Here is a 27362-nt window from a genome sequence, read left to right as displayed (position 1 = left end):
AGTAGGCTATATCCAGATTGATGGCAAATAGTTTTTGTGCCATATCCATTCACTGTCATGCATTCCACTCATATTGTCTCGTCCTTAAATTCCCGCATGGAGTCACTCATCTCAGTAATCTATTAATAAATGCATTAAATGCATACTTCCATGTTATTCATGTGTTGTATATTGTTTGTGTATTCAAACATGAAAGAAACTCAGCAAAAAAATAAATATTCCTTTTTAAGGACCCTGTCTTTCAAAGATAATTCGTAAATATCAAAATAACTTCACAGATCTTCATTGTTAATGGTTTAAGGATAGGCAGAATGCTGCCCCCTTTGGAGGAATTGCGTGCCCAAAATGGCTATATATTGGCTGTGTCTTTGGTGGTGGTTTGACATAAATATGTGCTATGTTTTCGCCGTAAAACATTTTAGAAATCTGACTCGCTGGGTAGATGAACAGGGTGTTTTTCTTTCATTTGAGCTATTGGACTTGTTAATGTGTGGAGGTTAAATATTTCTAAGAATATTTTTGCATTCTGTGCGCCATCTTTTGAGTTGAGCGTGGGGGGGGGGGTGCCCTTGGGGAACCTGGTAGCGTGAACAAGTTAAACACTTTCCCATGCTGGTTCAATGAAACATAAACAATTAATGAACATGCACTTGTGGAACTGTCGTTAAGACATTAACAGCTTACAGACGGTAGGCAATTAAGGTCACAGTATTTGAAAACTTAGGACACTAAAGAGTCCTTTCTACTGAGTCATCTGCGTGAACGTGCCTTTAGGCATGCTGCAAGGAGGCATGAGGACTGCAGATGTCGCCAGGGCAAAAAAATGCAATGTCCATACTAAGACAGCGCTACAGGGAGACAAGACGGACAGCTGATTGTCCTCTCAGTGGCAGTCCACGTACAACAACACCTGCACAGGATCGGTACATCCGAACATCACACCTGCGGGACAGGTACAGGATGGCAACAACAACTGCCAAAGTTACATCAGGAACACACAATCCCTCCATCAGTGTTCAGACTGTCCACAATAGGCTGAGAGAGGCTGGACTGAGGGCTTGTAGGCCTGTTGTAAGGCAGGTCCTCACCAGACATCACCGGCAACAACGTCGCCTACGGGCACAAACCCACCGTCGCTGGACCAGACAGGACTGGCTGAAAGTGCTCTTCACTGATGAATCGCGGTTTTGTCTCACCAGGGGTGTTGGTCGGATTCGCATTTATCGCCGAAGGAATGAGCGTTACACAGAGGCCTGTACTCTGGAGTGGGATCTATTTGGAGGTGGAGGGTTCGTCATGGTCTGGGGCGGTGTGTCACAGCATCATCGGACTGAGCTTGTTGTCATTGCAGGCAATCTCAACGCTGTGCATTACAAGGAAGACATTCTCCTCTCTCATGTGGTACCCTTCCTGCAGGCTCATCCTGATCGGACCCTCCAGCATGACAATGCCACCAGCCATACTGCTCCTTATGTGTGTGATTTCCTACAAGAAAGGAATGTCAGTGTTCTGCCATGGCCAGCGAAGAGACCGGATCTCAATCATTGAGCGCGTCTGGGACCTGTTGGATCGGAGGGTGTGGGCTAGGACCATTCCCCCCAGAAATGTTTGGGAACTTGCAAGTGCCTTGGTGGAAGAGTGGAGTAACATCTCACAGCAAGAACTGGCAAATCTGGTGCAATCCATGAGGAGGAGATGCACTGCAGTACTTAATGCAGCTGGTGGCCACATCAGATACTGACTGTTACTTTTGATTTTGACCCCCCCTTTGTTCAGGGACACATTATTCCATTTCTGTTAGTCACATGTCTGTAGAACTTGTCAGTTTATGTCTCAGTTGTTGAATCTTGTTATGTTGATACAAATATTTACACATGTTAAGTTTGCTGAAAATAAACACAGTTGACAGTGAGAGGACGTTTTTTGTTGTTGCTGAGTTTATGTGTGATGACTGTAGGCCTATCTGCATGGTGTGCTTCCATGCTCATATGCGTGTATGAAAATATGTATGTGTCACGCCCTGACCTTAGTATTCTTTGTTTTATTTATTATTTTGGTTAGGTCAGGGTGTGACATGGGTGATGTATGTGTTTTTCGCACTGTCTAGGGGTTTTGTATGTTTATGGGGTTGTTTACCATCTAGGTGTTTATGTCTGTCTATGATTGCCTAGATTGGTTCTCAATTAGAGGCAGCTGTTTATCGTTGTCTCTGATTGGGAACCATATTTAGGCAGCCATCTTCTTTGGGTATTTTGTGGGTTATTGTCTATGTCTAGTTGCCTGTGTCTGCACTAGTATTATATAGCGTTTGGTTTGTTGTTTTTGTAAGTTTGTTCAGTGTCCGTCTTTATTAAAAGTAACGTATTCATATCACTATGTGCCTTGGTCTCCTCCATTCATCGAACATGACAGAATAACCCACCATGAAAGGACCAAGCAGCGTGATAAGGAGGAACAGCGCTTTGTGGAATCGTGGACTCGGGACGAAATACTGGACGGTAAAACATCCTGGACGGTAAAACATCCTGGACCTGGGAGGAGGTAATGGCAGGGGACAAGACCCTTCCATGGTAGCAGGTGGAGAGAGCACAGAAGGAACGGCGAAGATATATGGGTACACGGCTAGCACGGAAGCCCGAGAGGCAGCCCCAAGACAATTTTTTTGGGGGTGGCACATGAGGAGATTGGCAAAGTCAGGTAGGAGACCTGAGCCAACTCCTCATGCTTACCGTGGGGAGCATGTAACTGGTCAGACACCGTGTTATGCAGAGATGCGCACGGTGTCTCCAGTGCGCATTTCTAGCCCAGTGCTGCATTTCTAGCCCAGTGCTATATTCCAGCTCCTCGCATTGGCCGGGATAGAATGAGCATCCAGCCAGGAAGGAGGGTGCCGGCTCAGCGCTCCTGGTCTCCAGTATACCTCCATGGACCAGGATATCCTGCGCCGGCTCTGCGTACTGTGAGTCTGCACAGCCCTGTGCGTCCTGTGCCAGCACCCTGCACTCGCCCTGAGGTGCGTGTCCCCAGCCCAGTACCACCAGTGCCAACACCACGCACCAGGCTTCCTGTGCGTCTCCAGAGCCCTGTACGCCCTGTTCCTCCTCCCCGCACTCGCCCTGAGGTGCGTGTCCTCAGCCCGGCAACACCAATGCCGGTACCACGCACCAGGCCTCCAGTGCGCCTCCAGAGCCCTGTACGCCCTGTTCCTCCTCCCCGCACTCGCCCTGAGGTGCGTGTCCTCAGCCCGGCAACACCAATGCCGGTACCACGCACCAGGCCTCCAGTGCGCCTCCAGAGCCCTGTACGCCCTGTTCCTCCTCCCCGCACTCGCCCTGAGGTGCGTGTCCTCAGCCCGGCACCACCAATGCCGGTACCACGCACCAGGCCTATAGTGCGCCTCGGCAGTCCATTACGCCCTGTTCCTCCTCCCCGCACTTGCCATGAGGTGCGTGTCCCCAGCCAAGTACCACCAGTGCCGGCACCACGCACCAGGCCTACAGTGCGCCTCGCCAGTCCAGAGCGTCCGGCGACAGTACCCAGTCCAGAGCGTCCGGCGACAGTACCCAGTCCAGAGCGTCCGGATCCGCCAGAGTCTCCCTCCAGTCCGGATCCGCCAGAGTCTCCCTCTAGTCCATAGGTGCCACTCACTCCAGACTCGACCATCAGTCCAGTGGTGTCCTCTAGTCCGTAGTCGGCGGTGAGGGTTCCCGCTCCAGAGACATTAAGTGGGAAGTGGAGCGGGGTTCACGTCCCGAGCCAGAACCGCCACCTCGGATATATGCTCACCCAGACCCTCCCATATAGGTTTAGGTGTCCGGCCGGGAGTCCGCATCTTTGGGGGGGGGGGTACTGTCACGCCCTGACCTTAGTATTCTTTGTTTTCTTTGTTATTTTGGCTAGGTCAGGGATGGACATGGGTGATGTATGTGTTTTGTACTGTCTAGGGGTTTTGTATGTTTATGGGGTTGTTTACCATCTAGGTGTTCATGTATGTCTATGGTTGCCTAGATTGGTTCTCAATTAGAGGCAGCTGTTTATCGTTGTCTCTGATGGGGAACCATATTTAGGCAGCCATCTTCTTTGGGTATTTCATGGGTTATTGTCTATGTCTAGTTTCCTGTGTCTGCAATACTATTATATAGCTTCACGTTTGTTTAGTGTCTGTCTTATTAAAAGTAACATGTATTCATATCACGCTGCGCCTTGGTCTCCTCCATTCAACGAACATGACAGTATGCATGAACATAATGATGAATATATGTGTGTGCAGACATACAAACATGTATGAATGCATATAAATGTGTTTTGGAGCTGTATGTTAATACAGACCTGAAAATACATAGGACTACATGCGAAAATGGAGGCAAACTCACTCTGAGATATAAAGGGGGGAGAACAAGTATTTGATACACTGCAGATTTTGCAGGTTTTCCTACTTAAAGCATGTAGAGGTCTGTAATTTTTATCATAGGTTCACTTCAACTGTGAGAAACGGAATCTAAAACAACAATCCAGAAAATCACATTGTATGATTTTTAAGTAATTTATTTGCATTTTATTGTATGACATAAGTATTTGATACATCAGAAAAGCAGAACTTAATATTTGGTACAGAAACCTTTGTTTGCAATTACAGAGATCATGTTTCCTCTAGTTCTTGACCAGGTTTGCACACACTGCAGCAGGGATTTTGGCCCACTCCTCCATACAGATCCTTCTCCAGATCCTTCAGGTTTCGTGGCTGTCGCTGGGCAATAAGGACTTTCAGCTCCCTCCAAAGATTTTCTATTGGGTTCAGGTCTGGAGACTGGCTAGGCCACTCCAGGACCTTGAGATGCTTCTTACGGAGCCACTCCTTAGTTGCCCTGGCTGTGTGTTTCGGGTCATTGTCATGCTGGAAGACCCAGCCACGACCCATCTTCAATGCTGTTACTGAGGGAAGGAGGTTGTTGGCCAAGATCTCACGATACATGGCCCCATCCATCCTCCCCTCAATACGGTGCAGTCGTCCTGTCGTCCTGTTCCCTTTGCAGAAAAGCATCCCCAAAGAATGATGTTTCCACCTCCATGCTTCACGGTTGGGATGGTGTTCTTGGGGTTGTACTCATCCTTCTTCCTCCAAACAGGGCGAGTGGAGTTTAGATAAAAAAGCTCTATTTTTGTCTCATCAGACCACATGACTTTCTCCCATTCCTCCTCTGGAACATCCAGATGGTCATTGGCAAACTTCAGACGGGCCTGGACATGCGCTGGCTTGAGCAGGGGGACCTTGCGTGCGCTGCAGGATTTCAATCCATGACGGCGTAGTGTGTTACTAATTGTTTTCTTTGAGACTGTGGTCCCAGCTCTCTTCAGGTCATTGACCAGGTCCTGCCATGTAGTTCTGGACTGATCCCTCACCTTCCTCATAATCATTGATGCCCCACGAGGTGAGATCTTGCATGGAGCCCCAGACCGAGGGTGATTGACCGTCATCTTGATTTTCTTCCATTTTCTAATAATTGCGCCAACAGTTGTTACCTTCTCACCAAGCTGCTTGCCTATTGTCCTGTCGCCCATCCCAGCCTTGTGCAGGTCTACAATTTTATCCCTGATGTCCTTACACAGCTTTCTGGTCTTGGTCATTGTGGAGAGGTTGGAGTCTGTTTGATTGAGTGTGTGGACAGGTGTCTTTTATACAGGTAACGAGTTCAAACAGGTGCAGTTAATACAGGTAATGAGTGGAGAACAGGAGGGCTTCTTAAAGAAAAACTAACAAGTCTGTGAGAGCAGGAATTCTTACTGGTTGGTAGGTGATCAAATACTTATGTCATGCAATAAAATGCAAATGTATTACTTAAAAATCATACAATGTGATTTTCTGGATTTTTGATTTTTAGATTCCGTCTCTCACAGTTGAAGTGTACCTATGATAAAAATTACAGACCTCTACATGCTTTGTAAGTAGGAAAACCTGCAAAATCGGCAGTGTATCAAATACTTGTTCTCCCCACTGTATCTGGTGCTGTGAATCATTTTTCACATTATACCCTTCATACTGATGGCTTCCATATTAGTAAAAGCATTTACATTGTATAAGGTCTGTAGTGCTCTATTGATCATGTTGGGGGAGATGACAGGTAACAGTATAGGCCAGGGTTTACCAAACTTGGTCCTCGGGACTACAAGGGGTGCATGTTTTGGTTTTTGCCCTAGCACTACACAACTTATTCCAATAATCAACTAATCATCAAGCTTTGATCATCAAATCAAATGTATTTATATAGCCCTTCTTACATCAGCTGATATCTCAAATTGATGTACAGAAACTACAGCCTAAAACCCCAAACAGCAAGCAATGCAGGTGTAGAAGCACGGTGGCTAGGAAAAACTCCCTCGAAAGGCCAAAACCTAGGAAGAAACCTAGAGAGGAACCAGGCTATGAGGGGTGGCCAGTCCTCTTCTGGCTGTGCCTGGTGGAGATTATAACAGAACATGGCCAAGATGTTCAAATGTTCATAAATGACCAGCAGGGTCAAGTAATAATAATCACAGTAGTTGTCGAGGGTGCAGCAAGTCAGCACCTCAGGAGTAAATGTCAGTTGGCTTTTCATAGCCGCTCATTAGGAGTACCTCTACCGTTCCTGCTGTCTCTAGAGAGGTGAAAACAGCAGGTCTGGGACAGGTAGCATGTCCGGTGAACAGGTCAGGGTTCCATAGCTGCAGGCAGAACAGTTGAAACTGGAGCAGCAGCACGGCCAGGTGGACTGGGGACAGCAAGGAGTCGTCATGCCAGGTAGTCCTGAGGCATGGTCCTAGGGCTCAGGTCCTCCGAGAGAGGACTGTTCACCTTCACACTCCTGGGCCAGACTACACTCAATCATATGACCCACTGAAGAGATGAGTCTTCAGTAAAGACTTAAAGGTTGAGACTGAGTCTGCGTCTCTCACATGGGTAGGCAGACCATTCCGTAAAAATCGAGCTCTATAGGAGAAAGCCCTGCCTCCAGCTGTTTGCTTAGAAATTCCAAGGGACAATTAGGAGGCCTGCATCTTGTGACCGTAGCGTACGTGTAGGTATGTACGGCAGGACCAAATCATCTTTGATCATTTGCATCAGCTGTGTAGTGTTAGAGCAAAAACCAAAACATGCCCCCCTTGGGGTCCCGAAGACCGAGTTTGGGAAATGCTGCTATAGGCTGAAGCATATGTCGCACACTGTAAAAAGTCATTAGTTCAGCTAACTACATTTTTTTTGAGGAAACCCATTGCCTAGAACCATTCGAGTAACCCAAAGTATTAGTGTTCAAGACTTAAAGTAATAAAGTGACATCGCCAACCATATAGTTATCTTTTTAAGTTCTAAATACTTAACTGTTTTGTGTTCTATTAACTTTTTAACAATAAATTGTATTATGTATTCTGAAATATAACGATTGAGGTTACCTGAACATTATGTGATGTACTGAACATAAACATGCAGGGTTCCCTTTCACTTAATTATTTACCTTCATTACTTTTCTTTCTTCAAACATGCATACAACATTGTGTAAAAGTATCCTAAATTCAACAACAAAAAACATAATTTGCAAAAACGTAATAATTCTATATCAGCAAAACACAGATAAATCAAGTGTTTTTTTACTAAAATATCAATGTGTCTGACTACTACTTTGATATTTGAAGACATGTATTTATTTTTTCGACAGTATTCTTATTTAGTCTCCTACGCATCTGGAATAGACACTATTCTGTAGTTAGGACCTTAAAAGAGGGCTGGCAGCCTCTTATCATTTAAGTAAAAATGCAAAACATAATAGAATCAAGTAAGATTAACTTATTTAAGAAATGTTCAATTGACTTTAAAATATTAAATAATCATTAACTTTACATTAGCTGAACACAAATAAATACAGTTATTTACTCAGTACGTTAATATTTGTTAACAGTACTCAAAAACATGAAATTATATGAAATCTTATTGACATATAATTTAGTACCACTTTTATGATTTGAGTTCTACTGACGGTTGGAGATGTTTGAGTAGCCACTACTCATTTTCATTAATGAGTTAGCCAGTGACTTTTTAAAGTGTAGGTAGCCTGAAAAAATATATATATATTCCCCATGAAATAGCCCACTTAGGCTATAAAGCAGGTCCAACTCAGCCATGCAATGGTAGAACTCAGGGCTCCATCTCTCTCTAAGCAAAATGTGTTTTTATTTGATTCCCCGTACCCGTTACTTGCAGGCATGATTATTTATTCTTTGCACGCACTGGGTTCACCTAAATGAATGTAGTCCAGACACACGTGCACGCACACACACAGTTTACTTTCCCATTTCTATCTCACACACAGCACAGGGAGAAGGGAGAGAGGCGGTTTCTGCACGCTGCTGTGCCAATGCGCAAACACATCACGCCGTGGGATAGGTCTCCCCAAATTGAGGCTGTGCTTGAGACGATCATGCGATTGAATGATGAGCGCGTCATGCTTGTCTTTCTGTTCGGCGCGATCGGTGACTCGGAGCTCCGCAATCCCCTGGGACACTGTTCCGCCCTCGATAGCTCTGCGATCGGCGTCTCGCCATTGCTCACAACGAATGGCTGCCTGTAGCAAGAGAGTGCGGGGAGAGGGCTATCGAATCCTCCATTGAAACGTTTTGGATCAGTTTCCCAGCTAAGGGGTGAGTATCTGCTGGAGAATGAGGATGTCTGATGGGGTCGTATGAGGATGCAGGGGCGGTGGGCAAGACCGGTGTCCCTAGTTGGCACCGCGGTTTGGGGCAGATATTAGATGGGTTCGGAATGTTTCGTGGGGGTAAACTATTGTTTTGGGAAAGGTGTGCGATGGGGGATGGGTTGGTAAGAGGATGGCACCATCACAAACTTTAAACACCTCACCGGCTTGCGACTTCCGAGCCCCACATGCCTTTGTGGCTACTTTCTCCTCGGCAATATGATCGAAAACTTTTTACAGTGCACGATCAAATATTTTTATGTACCGTCAATTGTAAGAATTTATGTGAGCTACACGATTAAAATAATTGTAAGTTTCGGATACAAATATTTTGGCCATCTATCACATTGGTGAGAAGTGGTTAAATAGATGTCTTGTCTACCGACTTGAAACACCCCTGTTCTGTGCCGCACTGGTTCCGTCTGGCTCGCCCTCAGCTGCTGCGTGTCCTGAGATGACCTGTTGATGTCGGTAAAATGGAGTATAGCAGTGGGAGTCATTTCCCCATCCCCAAAATATTTAAATAAATACGATTTGGAATCGATAGCTGACACCGTGGGACAACTGTCAACCTCATCGATACAGTTTGTGACAATCTGTTGTTTTTAATTCTTGGGTAATCGCGGAAGCAGCGGATACTGTGCGGTTGTCTGAGTGCATGAGGTGGATGGTGCGCTGGGGCGAACCCAAAATATTTTAGCAGTGCTATGTTAGCTTGCTAGTTTAGCTAGCTTAGCTAGTCCTGACAGGCACCCGATTCACAGGCCTGCGGATGGGATGCGTATATTGCAATGAAAGACGGGACTAAAAGCGAAAGATGTGGACCTTTTCAAACTGATTAAAGTTCGTTAATATATCCGTATACGTTTTTGACAGCTGGCAAACGCCGTGGCGCTCCTGGATCGCGTGTTGCTGCAGTCACTGCCATTCTCTGTCGCCCCCCGGCCCGTGCCAGTGGAGCACTCCGAGCGGGCAGACTGGCACACGGCGCGGCGGTCACCTCCGTACACAGACAGCTATCGCCGCGGTTTGATCTTGTATCCTGGTCAAAACGCAACTCGCTGGAGATACAATTTGTAGCTAGTAACAGCTAGCTATCACTTAAGAGGTTTGCTTTGAACTGTTTAATTTAATTGGTATTTAATGAATGTGGTTCGGGAACAGTTTTCGATGTGATCAATTTGAGCATGCCTATATCAATTTGCATGTTACGTGAATTCATTGAAACGATGAATAATGTATTTCAATGATGGTCAGTAGCCCTTCAATAAGAAAAGTAAACATTGAATTGATAGTTGCATTGTGTGTAGGCAACATTTTATAGCAGGCAAGCTATATCCTTACAGTAGACATGGGTTTTGAAACCAGGAAATGCCTATAAAATAGTTGTGCCAGCACCTTATTTTTTTTTACCCTTATTTTACTAGGTAAATTGACTGAACACGTTCTAATTTAAAGCAATGACCTGGATATTGTTAAAGGGGAGAGGGGGGGTGTGAATGTGTGAAAGCTGGTGATGCCAGTTTGGAAATGTATCCAGGACACCGGGGTTAACATAACACCCCTACTCTTACAATAAGTGCCGTGGGATCTTTAGTGACCACAGAGAGTCAGGACACCTGCTTAACGTCCCGTCTGAAAAATGTCACCCTACACAGGGCAATGTCCCCAATCACTGCCCTGGCGCATTGGGGTCTCCTTCGACCAGAGGCAGTGGTGCCCCCTACTCCCATCCCGGGACTGACCAGGACCTTGCTTAGCCTCAGAGGCAAGCCAACAGTGGGATGCAGGGTGGTATGCTGCTGGCCACCACCCATGCAACCCTCTCTAATAATCTGTAAGGCAATCTAAATTAATTTAGCAGTTGGTGTTTTCACAGACTATCGTCTAGGAGTGTGGATAAACTGGAAAATATTTTTTACTTTCTATAAGATCACAAATACGTCGGTCCTTGGTCCATCACAACATCACATAAGCTGTGGCTGCATTTTAAATGCTGGCAAAACATTCTTGAGGCTCCTGTGAAAAGACTGGCACTTATGTTGACACTGTGTGACCTAGTTCTGTGACTGACTCCACTGCCCGGTATGAGATGTGAGGGTGAACTGGACTTCTCCTCCTCTGCCCTCTAACCTGGCTGCTGTGCCTGACATGACCCCTTTGCTGGGCACAGCCCTTGTTCAGGCCCCTCTCCTACCCTCCTTGGTCGCTCTCTCAGTGCAAACTCCACAAACACACCCAGGCTTTATTCTATTCTGTGTGTGTGTGTCCTGCCAAACTGTAAACAGGCAGTATTGTTTAGTGTGTGTGTGTGAATGTGTGTGTGTTTGTTTGCGTTGGTGTGTGTGAGTGCACATCTGTGTTTTTGCGAGAGGGCATAAGAGAGAGGGATGGAGACAAAGACGGTGTTTCTTTTACCAGTGTGGCTGGCTGGATCCCAAAGCAAGGCTTATATGTTGGGCTGCTTACTTCACCTTTAATATGTTAGTCAGACTTCTTGTGTTTCACTAGGTGAGAAGATTCTAACGGTCTGTTAATGCTGCCGCATAGTATCCACCCCGTCAATGGCAGCTTTTGTGTGTGTGTGTGTGTGTGTGTGTAGTCTATAAGCGGATGACTGCGTGTTACTGTATGTAGGTGCATAGATGCATGCTAGAACATGCATGTGTAATGGATGCAATAATAGCCTATAGCATCAGTTAGCGAATCAGATGCTTTTATGAAAAGTGACTAGTGACAGTGACACATTCAGTATGGGTGGCCCCCTGCCCGTGTTATGGGGTTAGCTGAGGTGGATGTCTGTGCTGTTTATGATTGTTATGGGGTAAGCTGAGGTGGATGTCTGTGCTGTTTATGGTTGTTATGGGGTAAGCTGAGGTGGATGTCTGTGCTGTTTATGGTTGTTATGGGGTAAGCTGAGGTGGATGTCTGTGCTGTTTATGGTTGTTATGGGGTTAGCTGAGGTGGATGTCTGTGCTGTTTATGGTTGTTATGGGGTAAGCTGAGGTGGATGTCTGTGCTGTTTATGGTTGTTGGATGTCTGTGCTGTTTATGGTTGTTAGGTGGATGTGTCTGTGCTGTTTATGGTTGTTATGGGGTAAGCTGAGGTGGATGTCTGTGCTGTTTATGGTTGTTATGGGGTTATGGGGTTAGCTGAGGTGGATGTCTGTGCTGTTTATGGTTGTTATGGGGTAAGCTGAGGTGGATGTCTGTGCTGTTTATGGTTGTTATGGGGTAAGCTGAGGTGGATGTCTGTGCTGTTTATGGTTGTTATGGGGTTAGCTGAGGTGGATGTCTGTGCTGTTTATGGTTGTTATGGGGTAAGCTGAGGTGGATGTCTGTGCTGTTTATGGTTGTTATGGGGTTAGCTGAGGTGGATGTCTGTGCTGTTTATGGTTGTTATGGGGTAAGCTGAGGTGGATGTCTGTGCTGTTTATGGTTGTTATGGGGTAAGCTGAGGTGGATGTCTGTGCTGTTTATGGTTGTTATGGGGTAAGCTGAGGTGGATGTCTGTGCTGTTTATGGTTGTTATGGGGTTAGCTGAGGTGGATGTCTGTGCTGTTTATGGTTGTTATGGGGTTAGCTGAGGTGGATGTCTGTGCTGTTTATGGTTGTTATGGGGTTAGCTGAGGTGGATGTCTGTGCTGTTTATGGTTGTTATGGGGTTAGCTGAGGTGGATGTCTGTGCTGTTTATGGTTGTTATGGATGTGTCTGTGCTGTTTATGGTTGTTATGGGGTAAGCTGAGGTGGATGTCTGGGCTGTTTATGGTTGTTATGGGGTAAGCTGAGGTGGATGTCTGTGCTGTTTATGGTTGTTATGGGGTAAGCTGAGGTGGATGTCTGTGCTGTTTATGGTTGTTATGGGGTTAGCTGAGGTGGATGTCTGTGCTGAGCTTCAGAGATAGTGGGAGGGGAGAGGAGGCGCCTGCACCCTTAAAGTTCAGTGTATCTTAATAGTTCAGAGTGGCTCACTGTCTTTGTCTCCTCCTCTTCATCCACACACACACCATTATATATGATGTTGTCGAGAGGAATGACAGACCTTTCATTTCTGTTGACTTTAGAGCATAGGCCTATGAAATATTAGAGGGTTTCAGGTTTAGGTTGTTGTATGCTTGAGAGAATAGGTTATGGGCAATTCAAACAAACCCACATTGTAGTGCTGTAGGAGTAGGATATTTACACAGATGTAAACACACATTTTACAATCAAATAACATCTCTGAATTTGTTTTAGACAGTTTCAGGCCTATAGAAATAGCAGATAGAAGTGATATGCTTTCACTTTTCAGAATAAGGTCTGTGTGTGTATGGGCATTGACATTTGCTACATATGGATAAGTAGGCTTTTTTTTAGTATTTTAAGGGTCTCCTTTCTGCTCAAAACACACTGTAAAATGGTTTACTTTGTCTGAATGACAAATGAAAGTGTTAGGTTCACTTCAGTTGCTTCCAAATGGGTATCATTACTAAACATGTTTTATCCATTGGAGGGTGCTGTCTGCTAGTGTTAAGGTCAGTGATGAGCTGATAGGATTTCCTCTCCGTATGATGGGTGCTGTCTGCTAGTGTTAAGGTCAGTGATGAGCTGATAGGATTTCCTCTCCGTATGATGGGTGCTGTCTGCTAGTGTTAAGGTCAGTGATGAGCTGATAGGATTTCCTCTCCGTATGATGGGTGCTGTCTGCTAGTGTTAAGGTCAGTGATGAGCTGATAGGATTTCCTCTCCGTATGATGGGTGCTGTCTGCTAGTGTTAAGGTCAGTGATGAGCTGATAGGATTTCCTCTCCGTATGATGGGTGCTGTCTGCTAGTGTTAAGGTCAGTGATGAGCTGATAGGATTTCCTCTCCGTATGATGGGTGCTGTCTGCTAGTGTTAAGGTCAGTGATGAGCTGATAGGATTTCCTCTCCGTATGATGGGTGCTGTCTGCTAGTGTTAAGGTCAGTGATGAGCTGATAGGATTTCCTCTCCGTATGATGGGTGCTGTCTGCTAGTGTTAAGGTCAGTGATGAGCTGATAGGATTTCCTCTCCGTATGATGGGTGCTGTCTGTTAGTGTTAAGGTCAGTGATGAGCTGATAGGATTTCCTCTCCGTATGATGGGTGCTGTCTGTTAGTGTTAAGGTCAGTGATGAGCTGATAGGATTTCCTCTCCGTATGATGGGTGCTGTCTGCTAGTGTTAAGGTCAGTGATGAGCTGATAGGATTTCCTCTCCGTATGATGGGTGCTGTCTGCTAGTGTTAAGGTCAGTGATGAGCTGATAGGATTTCCTCTCCGTATGATGGGTGCTGTCTGCTAGTGTTAAGGTCAGTGATGAGCTGATAGGATTTCCTCTCCGTATGATGGGTGCTGTCTGTTAGTGTTAAGGTCAGTGATGAGCTGATAGGATTTCCTCTCCGTATGATGGGTGCTGTCTGCTAGTGTTAAGGTCAGTGATGAGCTGATAGGATTTCCTCTCCGTATGATGGGTGCTGTCTGCTAGTGTTAAGGTCAGTGATGAGCTGATAGGATTTCCTCTCCGTATGATGGGTGCTATGGTTGGGCCTTATTTTACAGCCCTCTATTTACCTGGTGTCCTTAGAAATTATATGGTAATAATAGTTAAATTGCTTGATAATTAGGCCCTCCTTCTTAGTGGTTTCTCATTGATTGTAACATGCACCACTAGTACCATGTTACTTGTTATAGTGAACAAAAATATGAGTTCAACAATTTCAAAGATTTTTACAGAGTTACTGTATATATAAGGAAATCAGTCAATTGAAATAAATGAATTAGGCCCTAATCTATGGATTTCACTTGACTGGGCAGAGGTGCAACCATGGTTGGGCCTTGGAGGGCATTGGCCCACCCACTGGGGAGCCAGGCCCAGCCACTGGGGAGCCAGGCCCAGCCAATCAGTTTTTCCCCACGAAATGGCTTTGTTACACACATAAATGCACCTCAGTTTCATCAGCTGTCCAGGTGGCTGGTCTCAGACAATCCCGCAGGTAAAGAAGCCAGATGTGGAGGTCCTGGGCTGGCGTGGTTACATGTGGTCTGCGGTTGTAAGGCTGGTTGGACGTACTGCTAAATTCTCTGAAACGACGTTGGAGACGGCTTATGGTAGAGAAATGAACATTCAATTATCTGGCAACAGCTCTGGTGGACATTCCTGTATTCAACATGCTAATTGCCCACTCCCTCCAAACTTGAGATATCTGTAGCATTGTGTTGTGTGACAAAACTACACATTATATATAGCCTTTTATTGTCCCCAGCAAAAGGTGCAACTGTGTAATGGTCATGCTGTTTAATCAGCTTCTTGATATGCCACACCTGTCAGGTGAATGGATTATCTTGGCAAAGGAGAAATGCTCACTAAAAGAGACATACAAAAATGATGCACAACATTTGAGAGAAATAACCTTTTTGTAAGTATGGAACATTCCTGTGATCTTTTATTTCAGCTCATGAAACATGGGACCGACCAACACTTTACATGTTACATTTATATTGTTGTTCAGTGTACCAATGGTGTTGGAATCCATGATATAGGTTAAGTACAGGGCATTACTGTTTGTTGCTTCATTAGGTTGGGGACAAACGGGTCAGCCTCATGCAGAAGATTGGTAACTGATTTAATTGGCTCTTTTAAAATATGTTTCTGATATCTCTCTCTCCCTCCAGACCCTGTGGTGGTGTGCGTAGCGCACCATGGCCCAGACCCTTCAGATGGCGATTCCTAACTTTGGCAACAACGTCCTGGAGTGTCTGAACGAGCAGCGTCTCCAGGGGCTCTACTGCGATGTCTCCGTGGTCGTCAAGGGACACGCCTTCAAGGTGGGATATTACTGTGTGAATTACGTAGATTGTGTACTATAATGTACATTTAGTTTTTTAGTGTTCTGATGTGCAAGACCCATTATTTATCTATCGGTCTATCCCGGCGGTAACGGATTGATTTTTATGAGTTTATTATCCCGTTGCCCTTCATGACTTGCCATTATTGGTCAACATTTATTGATGTTAGAAAAATAACAGAGAAAATCGAATCACTGAATCAGCATCTGAATGATCAGAATCGTGACATTTTGCACCTCCCAAAAGATCATCCACACAGTTTTAAAATAAATGCATCGTTCAAACAAAGGAAACATTCCTTATATAGCTCTATAGAATCTTCTTACTCCTCCCTCCTTCTCCTCCAGGCTCACCGTGCCGTGCTTGCGGCCAGCAGCTCTTACTTCCGGGACCTGTTCAGCACTGGGGGAGGCAGCGGCTCCAAGACCCCCACAGTGGTGGAGCTCCCCCCGGCCGTCCAGCCCCAGAGCTTCCAGCAGATCCTGGCCTTCTGCTACACAGGCCGCCTCAGCATGACAGTGGGAGACCAGTTCCTCCTCATGTACACCGCAGGATTCCTGCAGATCCAGCAGATCATGGAGAAGGGCACAGAGTTCTTCCTCAAGGTAATAATACATGGGTTTTATATAGCCTTTTTAACAACCCAAGCATGTTTAAAGGAAAACTCCACCAAAAAATGATATTTTGGTATTTGTTTCATTAGTCCATTGTTGATATAGTCCAGAAAGGTTTTGCATGTCAGCAATCAACTTTTCAAGATGTATAACTTTCAAAATACAGAAATACAGACTTTATGATGCATTTTGCATCATGTGATACCGGCGGCAAAACATTTGACCAAAATATAGTTTTTGGGTGGAGTTTTCCTTTAAGGATAGGAGGCCTCCTTCAAAGGGGAGCCTTGTCCTAAATCACAATCACACACCGTGACCACAGGTTGTGCCGTTATGCTGTGCTCTTTATTCAGAGGTCTTAGAATAATACACACATACATACCAGGGTTTCTGTTAGCCTATAATAGATTGCTTTTGTCCGTATATAAAACAAAAAAAATGCAGATAAATAACATTTGCGTCGGCCAACTGCTAGGGAGAAGAGAAAATCCAATTGCGAAATAATGCTTTTTAGGCTATTTATTGATGGAAATACCGGTCAATGGAAATGCATTTGACTGGTCATGCTTATCGGTAATCTGCATAATTTAGGTAATCTGCATAATTTAGGTAATCTGCATAATTTAGTGGAAGTAAATTGGTACGTGTGTACAGTATATTTGTATGTACAGTATCTTAAAATACGAGGTCAAATTATTATTACACTGGAGTTGGAATTCCGAGTTGGGTGACTGTTCAAAACCTTTTTCCCAGTCAGAGCTTGTTTTTTCCCAGTCAGAGCTTGTTTTTTCCCAGTCAGAGCTTGTTTTTTCCCAGTCAGAGCTTGTTTTTTCCCAGTCAGAGCTTGTTTTGTCCCAGTCAGAGCTTGTTTTGTCCCAGTCAGAGCTTGTTTTGTCCCAGTCAGAGCTTGTTTTGTCCCAGTCAGAGCTTGTTTTTGTCCCAGTCAGAGCTTGTTTTTGTCCCAGTCAGAGCTTGTTTTTGTCCCAGTCAGAGCTTGTTTTTGTCCCAGTCAGAGCTTGTTTTTGTCCCAGTCAGAGCTTGTTTTTGTCCCAGTCAGAGCTTGTTTTTGTCCCAGTCAGAGCTTGTTTTTGTCCCAGTCAGAGCTTGTTTTTGTCCCAGTCAGAGCTTGTTTTTGTCCCAGTCAGAGCTTGTTTTTGTCCCAGTCAGAGCTTGTTTTTTCCCAGTCAGAGCTTGTTTTTTCCCCAGTTCCCAGTTGTCTTGAACTCACTGAAGTCAGAAGTCAGAGATTTCTGTTGCTTTGAACGCTGTGTCAAACGGCAACAGAAGGCAGGCTTCATCAGCGCGTCACACACCACTTTGCAATGAGCTGGAGGCAGTATGCATTTTGAAAACATATGTTTAATTGTTTGAAACCTGCATGTCTTATGTTGCTTCAAAGTAGCCTATTAGATCTCTCGTTCTAAATTTATAACGGATATTTTCATCTGTTACATGAAACCGCTCGCATGTGTAGTGCCCTTTTGATAATGGTGTTTTCCTGCTAATTGCGTCATGGAACGAACATTCGTGCATAGCCTACTGCCTTGTGCACAGTACTGCGCTTATAATGTGACGAAATAATAGTTAATCGACATTTTAAGCTAAACGTTGTGATCTGTTGCCTCAGACTCATTGCGTTTTATGTAGCTTAGGCCTACTGATGAATTTGGGCTCTATCGGCCCACAACTGGCCCAGAGTCTGTTTGAAATAGGCTATTTATTCTCAACAAGCTGACCAATAGAATAGGTAGCCTAAACATTTCTACTAAAGTAGATTGACACAGGCTAGTGATTTTGCTGTTGGTTACTCATCTTGTTGGCTGAGGAAAAGTAAATGTGTTTGAAGTGCACATCAGAAGGACCGCACATCGTTGCTTCCTCGACTTGCATGTTCTGTGAATATGAATGACCGTATTCTAAATGTGATTGCTGTGGTTCTGAGCCCCGTGGGTGGACGCCTTAATCACGCTATGCACCAAATGCAAATGTGTCCGGTAAATTTTCTCAAATGTCCGATAAATGAAAATGTTGCTGATCATGTGTCCATGTTCAGAAACCCTGATAGATTTTGAACGTGTTTAGCAGAACTCTAAAGAACTCTACTCCAGGCGTTACCAGAGCGACAGTACACTCAACTGGGATGCGTAAACAACCACTTATCACAATCATTGCAAGTATTTGCATATACAGTATATTTATATTTCCATAATAAACTATTGATAAATGTATTCTCTCCATATTCCTCCTCCAGGTTTCCTCGCCCAGCTGTGACTCCCAGGGCCTGCAAGCCGAGGAGGCTCCGCCCTCCGAACCCCAGAGCCCCGTCACTCAAACCGTTGCCATGGGGACTGGCAGTCGCCCCGCCTCCTGCCTTACCCCCCTCCCCCTCATGTCGCGGGTGAAGACAGAGCAGCAGGGCAACCAATCAGAAGCCTCGCCCTACTCGGTGGTGTGCACTCCTGTGGCCAAGCGCTTGTGGGAGGGCGGCAGCAGCCGAGACGGGGGTGGAGGCGGCTCAGGTGGAGGCGGATCCAGGAAGGCCGCCCGCTTTTCCCAGGAGTCTGTGCGAGGGAGTGCCATCCAGAGCTCGGGGGCGCTGGCACTGGCCATGGGGATGGGGGCCAGCGGGCCGGGGATAGGATCAGGGGTCGGAGGCCACGGCAGCGGTTCCAACGGGATTGTGGTCTCCATGGGCAACGTGGCATCGGAGGGCGCCAGCCCGGGCACGATGAGCGCCTACACCAGTGACTCGCCTATCAGTTACCATGACGAGGAGGAAGAGGAGGAGGTGACGGAGGAGCAGACGGAGGAGCAGTACAGGCAGATCTGTAACATGTACACCATGTACAGCATGCTCAACGTGGGCGCCGCAGGTACCGACGTGTGTGTGTGTGTGTGTGTGTGTGTGTATAAAGGTCAGACCAGACAGATCTGTAACATGTACACCATGTACAGCATGCTCAACGTGGGCGCCGCAGGTACCGACGTGTGTGTGTGTGTATAAAGGTCAGACCAGACAGATCTGTAACATGTACAGCATGCTCAACGTGGGCGCCGCAGGTACCGATGTGTCTGTCTGTGTGTGTGTGTGTGTGTGTGTGTGTGTGTGTGTGTGTGTGTATAAGGTCAGACCAGACAGATCTGTAACATGTACACCATGTACAGCATGCTCAACGTGGGCGCCGCAGGTACCGACCTGTGTGTGTGTGTGTGTGTGTGTATATATATAAAGGTCAGACCAGACAGATCTGTAACATGTACAGCATGCTCAACGTGGGCGCCGCAGGTACCTGTGTGTGTGTGTATAAAGGTCAGACCAGGCAGATCTAACACGTCTTTCTCCCTCTGGTAGCTGGTGAGCGTGTGGAGGCCCTGCCGGACCACTCAGAGACCCGGGGTCGTGTGTGTGTATATAAAGGTCAGACCAGGGAGATCTAACACGTCTTTCTCCCTCTGGTAGCTGGTGAGCGTGTGGAGGCCCTGCCGGACCACTCAGAGACCCGGGGTCGTGTGTGTGTGTATAAAGGTCAGACCAGGCAGATCTAACACACGTCTTTCTCCCTCTGGTAGCTGGTGAGCGTGTGGAGGCCCTGCCGGACCACTCAGAGACCCGGGGTCGTGTGTGTGTGTATAAAGGTCAGACCAGGCAGATCTAACACGTCTTTCTCCCTCTGGTAGCTGGTGAGCGTGTGGAGGCCCTGCCGGACCACTCAGAGACCCGGGGTCGTGTGTGTGTGTATAAAGGTCAGACCAGGCAGATCTAACACGTCTTTCTCCCTCTGGTAGCTGGTGAGCGTGTGGAGGCCCTGCCGGACCACTCAGAGACCCGGGGTCGTATGCGGGGTCGCCAGGACCTTTCGTCTCTCCCCGCTGAGCTCATCACACAGATAGGCAACCGCTGCCACCCCAAACTATACGAGGAGGGGGACCCCGCAGAGAAACTAGAGCTTGTCTCAGGTCAGTGTGTGTTATGTGTGTGTGGATCCATTCTGTCATTTCAGAACTGGAGTAGGAGAAGGGTCAGAGAAGGGTCTAGGGACCGAAGTGGAATGTGGCCTTGTTAAAGATGTGCTCTCTTAATTTGAACAGCGGGAAACTAATCCTGCAGCAACAGGAAATGTGAATTATTATGATGATTATAATGAATGGACATGTTGTAGGGGTTGCTAGATTTTTCGTTAGGGTGAATCTAGTCTGAAATGTTCAAATGGAAGCCTTTTTAAACCTTGAATACACCAGTTTGCATCTTCTCTGCAACAACCGAGTGATCAAATGAATATATATAAGCGGTGTACTGAGTGTAGAAAACGTTAAGAACACCTGCTCTTTCAATGACAGACTGACCAGCTATGATCCCTTATTGATGTCCCTTGTTAAATCCACTTCAATCAGTGTAGATGAAGGGGTGGAGACGGGTTGAACAAGTATTTTTAAGCCTTGAGACATAGATTGTGTATGTGAGCCATTCAGAGGGTGAATAGGCAAGACAAAATATTTAAGTGCCAGGGTATGGTAACAGGGTAACAGGGTATGGTAGTAGGTGCCAGGGGCACCAGTTTGGGTCAAGAACTGCAACGCTGCTTGGTTTTTCATGCTCAACAGTGCTCAACTGTGAGATGACTGTATGTAAGAGATGAGGCATGTGTCAGTGTGGTTAATATTAGCCACGTGGAGGCCTCTCTGGGAGCCTATGTTACGTTCCACTGCCACCTTGTCCTAGAGTCCACTGTCAGTCTACATGTGGACTACAGTCAAGTATTCCCATCTGTTTGGCCTGCTGCTTGTTTGTTTATTATGCCGAGTCAGACCCAGGATGGGTGTTTGGGTCTATGTTTCAGTGTGTGTGTTCTTCTTTGATATTGTGTGTGTAAACAGGATGTGTCTGTGTGTTTTACAGATGGTGTATGAGGGGTATATCCAGGTTTGTGTGTGTAAACAGGATGTGTCTGTGTGTGTTTTACAGATGCTGTATGAGGGGTATATCCAGGTTTGTGTGTGTAAACAGGATGTGTCTGTGTGTGTTTTACAGATGGTGTATGAGGGGTATATCCAGGTTTGTGTGTGTAAACAGGACGTGTCTGTGTGTGTTTTACAGATGGTGTATGAGGGGTATATCCAGGTTTGTGTGTGTAAACAGGACGTGTCTGTGTGTGTTTTACAGATGGTGTATGAGGGGTATATCCAGGTTTGTGTGTGTAAACAGGATGTGTCTATGTGTGTTTTACAGATGGTGTATGAGGGGTATATCCAGGTTTGTGTGTGTAAACAGGACGTGTCTGTGTGTGTTTTACAGATGGTGTATGAGGGGTATATCCAGGTTTGTGTGTGTAAACAGGATGTGTCTGTGTGTGTTTTACAGATGGTGTATGAGGGGTATATCCAGGTTTGTGTGTGTAAACAGGATGTGTCTGTGTGTTTTACAGATGCTGTATGAGGGGTATATCCAGGTTTGTGTGTGTAAACAGGATGTGTCTATGTGTGTTTTACAGATGGTGTATGAGGGTATATCCAGGTTTGTGTGTGTAAACAGGACGTGTCTGTGTGTGTTTACAGATGGTGTATGAGGGGTATATCCAGGTTTGTGTGTGTAAACAGGATGTGTCTATGTGTGTTTTACAGATGGTGTATGAGGGTATATCCAGGTTTGTGTGTGTAAACAGGACGTGTCTGTGTGTGTTTTACAGATGGTGTATGAGGGGTATATCCAGGTTTGTGTGTAAACAGGATGTGTCTGTGTGTGTTTTACAGATGGTGTATGAGGGGTATATCCAGGTTTGTGTGTGTAAACAGGATGTGTCTGTGTGTTTTACAGATGCTGTATGAGGGGTATATCCAGGTTTGTGTGTGTAAACAGGATGTGTCTGTGTGTGTTTTACAGATGGTGTATGAGGGGTATATCCAGGTTTGTGTGTGTAAACAGGACGTGTCTGTGTGTGTTTTACAGATGGTGTATGAGGGGTATATCCAGGTTTGTGTGTGTAAACAGGACGTGTCTGTGTGTGTTTTACAGATGGTGTATGAGGGGTATATCCAGGTTTGTGTGTGTAAACAGGATGTGTCTGTGTGTGTTTTACAGATGGTGTATGAGGGGTATATCCAGGTTTGTGTGTGTAAACAGGATGTGTCTGTGTGTGTTTTACAGATGGTGTATGAGGGGTATATCCAGGTTTGTGTGTGTAAACAGGACGTGTCTGTGTGTGTTTTACAGATGGTGAATGAGGGGTATATCCAGGTTTGTGTGTGTAAACAGGATGTGTCTGTGTGTGTTTTACAGATGGTGTATGAGGGGTATATCCAGGTTTGTGTGTGTAAACAGGACGTGTCTGTGTGTGTTTTACAGATGCTGTATGAGGGGTATATCCAGGTTTGTGTGTGTAAACAGGATGTGTCTGTGTGTGTTTTACAGATGGTGTATGAGGGGTATATCCAGGTTTGTGTGTGTAAACAGGACGTGTCTGTGTGTGTTTTACAGATGGTGTATGAGGGGTATATCCAGGTTTGTGTGTGTAAACAGGATGTGTCTGTGTGTGTTTTACAGATGGTGTATGAGGGGTATATCCAGGTTTGTGTGTGTAGGATTTCAATAGGGCTAGTGTCTGGAGTAGTCCATGGTGACACTATTCTGTGTGTTTTGTTTTTGTTGATGATTCTCACTAGTGTGTGTCTCTGCAGGTACGTGTGTGTTCATATCTCGAGCCCAGCTGATGAACTGTCATGTGAGTGCAGGGACCAGACACAAGGTGTTGCTCAGGAGGCTGCTGGCTGCCTTCTTCGACAGGTTAGTGTGTCTTTCTCGCTCTCACACATCTGACGTGTGTGTGTGTGTGTGTTTATACGTCTGACGTGTGTGTGTTTATAGGTCTGACGTGTGTGTGTGTTTATACGTCTGACGTGTGTGTGTGTTTATACGTCTGACGTGTGTGTGTGTTTTATAGGTCTGACGTGTGTGTGTGTGTGTGTTTTTTTACGTCTGACAAGTGTGTGTGTGTGTGTGCGCGTGCCTGCCTGCCTGCCTGCCACTGTGTTTATACGTCTGACAAGTGTGTGTGTGTGTGTGTTAACAGTTGATGGATGTCTGTATGTTTATAAAGGTATCATTATACTCTCTCCCTGTCAGGAATACTCTGGCTAACAGCTGTGGAACAGGAATCCGCTCCTCCACTAACGACCCCAGCCGCAAGCCCCTGGACAACAGAGTGTTGCACGCAGTCAAATGTGAGTGTTTCACTTAAACACAAGTGCCTTTTTGTTAGTACAAATGAACGGCTGATTTATGATTGGGCTCATCAATCCTAACTCTCTGGTCTTTTCCTCTTTTCTCTCTTATTCTCTCTCTATCCCCCTGCTTCCCTCCCTCATTCCTTCCTCCCCTCTTGCTCTCTCTCCTCCCTCCATCAGTCTACAGCCAGAACTTCGCCACGAGCTTCAAGGAGAGCGAGATGAACGCCATCGCGGCGGACATGTGCACCAACGCCCGCCGCGTCGTCCGCAAGAGCTGGATCCCCAAGCTGAAGCTGCTCATGGCCGAGGGCGACGCGTACTCCGCCTTCCTCCCTGACGCCAAGATGGAGGCCGACGCCCTAGGGGCGGAGCCAACCTTTGAACCCAACTCCCTGGAGGGCGCCGAGACGGGTGGCTCGTCTGGCGAGTCGCTGCAGGGGGTGGGCAGCGACGGAGGCACTTTGTTTTAGATGGGGAGGTGGAGTACAGAAGTGTTTAGAAGACGATGATGAATACCTATATTTCCCTGTACTCCTTTCTTCTCCTCTGGTGGTGTGGCCCATCCCCCTGGCCTTTTGATCCTCCACCTCCGACATGTGACTCTGAAACGTTGCTAGGGGAAACAGGGGTTGTTACCTGGATGTTAACCAGGAAGTTATGCTTTAATTTTGAAAGCGAGAGTCTAAGCAATCGTAACTTCCAATATGGTTTCTGCTGTATATTAGTATGGGGGTAGAGAAAGGGTGATGGGTTTGTGGGGATGCAGTATTTTTTGGGGGATTAACCAAATTCCTGCCTCACCATATCAAAACACATTCCCCTGGTTTTGAATGTAGATGTCAGCAGCATTGCACAATGTCAGTCTGAACGATTGTATCCCAACCTCTTGAGGAAAAAGAAACCGACAGAAAGATAACTACTCTATGGATATGAGAGAGACTGTAGTTTCTCTCTCTAGAATGAGAGAAAGAGAAAAGGGGAGAGAGGGAGCGATAGAAAGACCCCTAACCCACCAACCCCACACCCTTCTGTGACCAGAACAAAATGATTATGCCCTCAGTTTTAATGTACTGTCTCTCTTCTTGTAGCTTTTCTGATCACAGCTCGTTTCTCTGTTTGTAACATGGATCCAGAGATGAGGACTACAGGTGTACAACCTGTAATTGTAAAGAAATCCAAGGGGAACAGAAAAAGACGGTCATATTTTTTTGAATATGTATTTATACAACTGTTGTTGTGTACAGAGAGAAAGAGAGGGATTGGTTTTAAATCTCTGTTGTTTTATTGTATTTTGAACAGCTGTTTTTGCAAAGAAAGTCCTGCTCGGAAAAATAAGATTTAAAAGCAAATAAGTAAAAGTGCTATTTTTGCATAAAAATATGGTATTGATCAAGTGGTCAGAAAAGTCTTAACGTAGGGCCTTTTGAGTTTTTTGTTTTGACAAACTGTTGAACTGAAAAATATCTGTTTTTAAGACAGAACTGGGCACTTTCTACCTGCGGCAATCCAATATAGCTTATCTTATTCTTGTCCTTTTTTCTCTATGGAAAATGTCAAGGAAGCCTACCTATGTGGCTGTTCACAACGATGACTGACTCTGTTATGCTTGCTAGCGACGTTACTATGCTAGCTAAACTGCTTACTCGGAAATCACGGCTAAATGTAAAAATGCACAGCTTGAATCAACTGGTGGACTGCTGCAACTATCGTGCTAGCTAGCTAACCCCTCCTCTGTTGGTTAGTGACTGGTGGACTGCTGCAACTATCGTGCTAGCTAGCTAACCCCTCTGTTGGTTAGTGACTTGCTCTGAAGCAGACTACTGACATCATTACACATCATGAGGTGGTGATTCAATGACCGGAAAACATTTGGAATAATGGAATGTGCCTTTTTTAATCGACATGGATATGCAGGGGTGGGTCCTGCTTATGTTGATGTTGGGAAGGAGGGAGTAGAATGGGGGGTTTAAAAGGTGGCAGGGCGTTCAGCTTGAGACAGAGTTGTAACACACACACACACACACACGTGTTCCAAAGAGAGATGGGGTGAGGTCAGGGGGATTGGCATTCCGGTGGAGTATGTTGGTGTGTTTTAAACAGTCTCATATATGTGCGAGAGCAAGCATTTGTGTTCATTCCTTGAATGTGACTGAAAAGTATATTTGTTCCTGTGCGATTGATGTGTGTGAGTGCGCTTTAGGTGGGTGTGTGTGAGTGAGTGTGCTTTTACGTGTGTGTGTCCTCCACCTGGTAGTCTTTTGGATTGGTTTAAGACTCCCTCTGCTGGGACACTTGTCTTTGTGAACGATGACCTATACCATCTTCCATACACCTTTGCAATCCAAAAGATGTGAGACACCTTCAGATAGAAAAGTGATGTATAGAGCGGACACAATTCACTTTTCTCCATACGGCAGAGAAGCAGGTCCACTCTATGCATGACATTTCTGTCCTGATTGTTTAACTCTCTCTCACGCTTGGTAAATCCAAAATGGACAATGGTGGATATGTTAAAGGGGAGGTGAAGCACCTTTTTAAATGGGATGAACCCATGTTTCCTGCACCTTTGATAAAGGATTTTGATGTGTTGTGTGGAGAATCAACCCAAGGGATGGCCTTGTTCAAATACTTTTAAGCGGCATCCTTCCTCCCTTTCATTGATGTAAGCACTTCAGGGAAGGGACTAAAGGAAGGGTGCATTTAGAGAGTATTGGAACATAGCCTGCGTCTCAGATCTGTGGATGTGGGATGCACTGGGATGACTCCTGTTGTAAATATTGGGACCGTTGAGCTGACTTTCTTTCTACGCTCGTCTAGCGATTTCCTATGTAGGGTGATTGTGTAAAAGTGTGGAAGCGATGAAAGAGGACCGTTTTTTATATATATTTTTTATTTTTTACTTGGTCTCGCGTGTTGTCGAGACGTCATGGAGACTGATGTGTGTGTGTGTGTGAGCTCCCAGCATGCATTTGGCCTACAGGTCGGAGGAGGATGATGGTTGCTTTGGTCTTAAAGTACTGGCCTAATGTGCTACTGATTTGGTGTGACTGAAGGGAGGGAGGAGAGGTCATGTTTAGGGAGAGAGGTGTCATGGCTGCAGACTGTCCATCAGAATATTGTACAGAAAAAAATATTATTTTTCAAAATGTTTTTTCTTTTATTGCTTATGTTTTCTTTAAAGAAACATGTACTGTAAAGACCTTAAAGAAACATGTACTGTAAAGACCTTAAAGAAACATGTACTGTAAAGACCTTAAAGAAACATGTACTGTAAAGACCTTAAAGAAACATGTACTGTAAAGACCTTAAAGAAATGCTACTAATTGAAGGTGGTGAATGATTTACCTACTACTTGCTGAAGAAAAAATTGAAAAGGAAAGAAAGATAACTACGATAGCTAGACAGAGAACCAATAGCTAGACAGAGAACTGTATATATTTGTATCATTGTTTGTGATGAGGGTTCCATGAGAGGTTCTTCCGGGGGGGGGGGGGGGAGACTAGGGCACTGTACTGTCTCTTGTCTATTGGGGGGAATGATTTTTGGGGAGGTGGGTGGGTAGTAGTGGGTGTGTGGCGCTATAGAGGTCTGATTTCACCCTGCTGAACAGATCCCATGATATTATGGACACTGTCAGATCCACTCTTGTTCACCACCTGCTGTTCACATGTGGTACTGGAGCTACCACCAGATGACAGTATTTCCCCCACAGACCATAGTCATTGACTGAGTTGGTTACTAAGTGATCAAAGTTCAGTTTTGCGTGTTTTGGAGGGGGTTACTTCTCTCAGCTCTGAAGCACAAGACTAAAGGAACAGAAAGGAATGTTTGTTTGTGTGGGACAGGACAGTTCAAGCTGATTCATCCTCCATCCCTACAGGTAGATGTCCCTCCTCCCCCAACACATCTCAAGAGGATGGACAAAGGCAGTGTCCAGTGTGGTGTATATAGGCTTGGAGAAG

General features: G+C 45.6%; 2 protein-coding genes across 2 annotated transcripts; both read left to right on the top strand.

Moving 5' to 3' along the window:
* Positions 1-2863: 2863 nt before the first annotated feature.
* On the top strand, positions 2864-10480 carry LOC135567447 (uncharacterized). Its single transcript, XM_065014838.1, has 3 exons — positions 2864-3370; positions 9597-9724; positions 10318-10480. The coding sequence occupies exons 1-3, from the start codon at positions 2864-2866 to the stop codon at positions 10478-10480; spliced, it is 798 nt and encodes a 265-aa protein (XP_064870910.1).
* Positions 10481-12489: 2009 nt separating this feature from the next.
* On the top strand, positions 12490-26719 carry LOC115118736 (nucleus accumbens-associated protein 1-like). Its single transcript, XM_065014837.1, has 8 exons — positions 12490-15135; positions 15392-15544; positions 15913-16170; positions 18431-19052; positions 19966-20136; positions 22852-22957; positions 23297-23394; positions 23578-26719. Exons 2-8 carry the CDS (start codon positions 15419-15421, stop codon positions 23868-23870), a joined length of 1674 nt encoding a protein of 557 aa, XP_064870909.1. The 5' UTR covers positions 12490-15135; positions 15392-15418; the 3' UTR covers positions 23871-26719.
* The last annotated feature ends 643 nt before the right edge of the window (positions 26720-27362 follow it).

This window comes from Oncorhynchus nerka, unplaced genomic scaffold (assembly GCF_034236695.1).
Source record: "Oncorhynchus nerka isolate Pitt River unplaced genomic scaffold, Oner_Uvic_2.0 unplaced_scaffold_2043, whole genome shotgun sequence".
NCBI lineage: Eukaryota > Metazoa > Chordata > Actinopteri > Salmoniformes > Salmonidae > Oncorhynchus > Oncorhynchus nerka.
The sequence above is the reverse complement of the archived record's forward strand: the minus strand, read 5'-3'. Positions and strand labels throughout refer to the sequence as shown.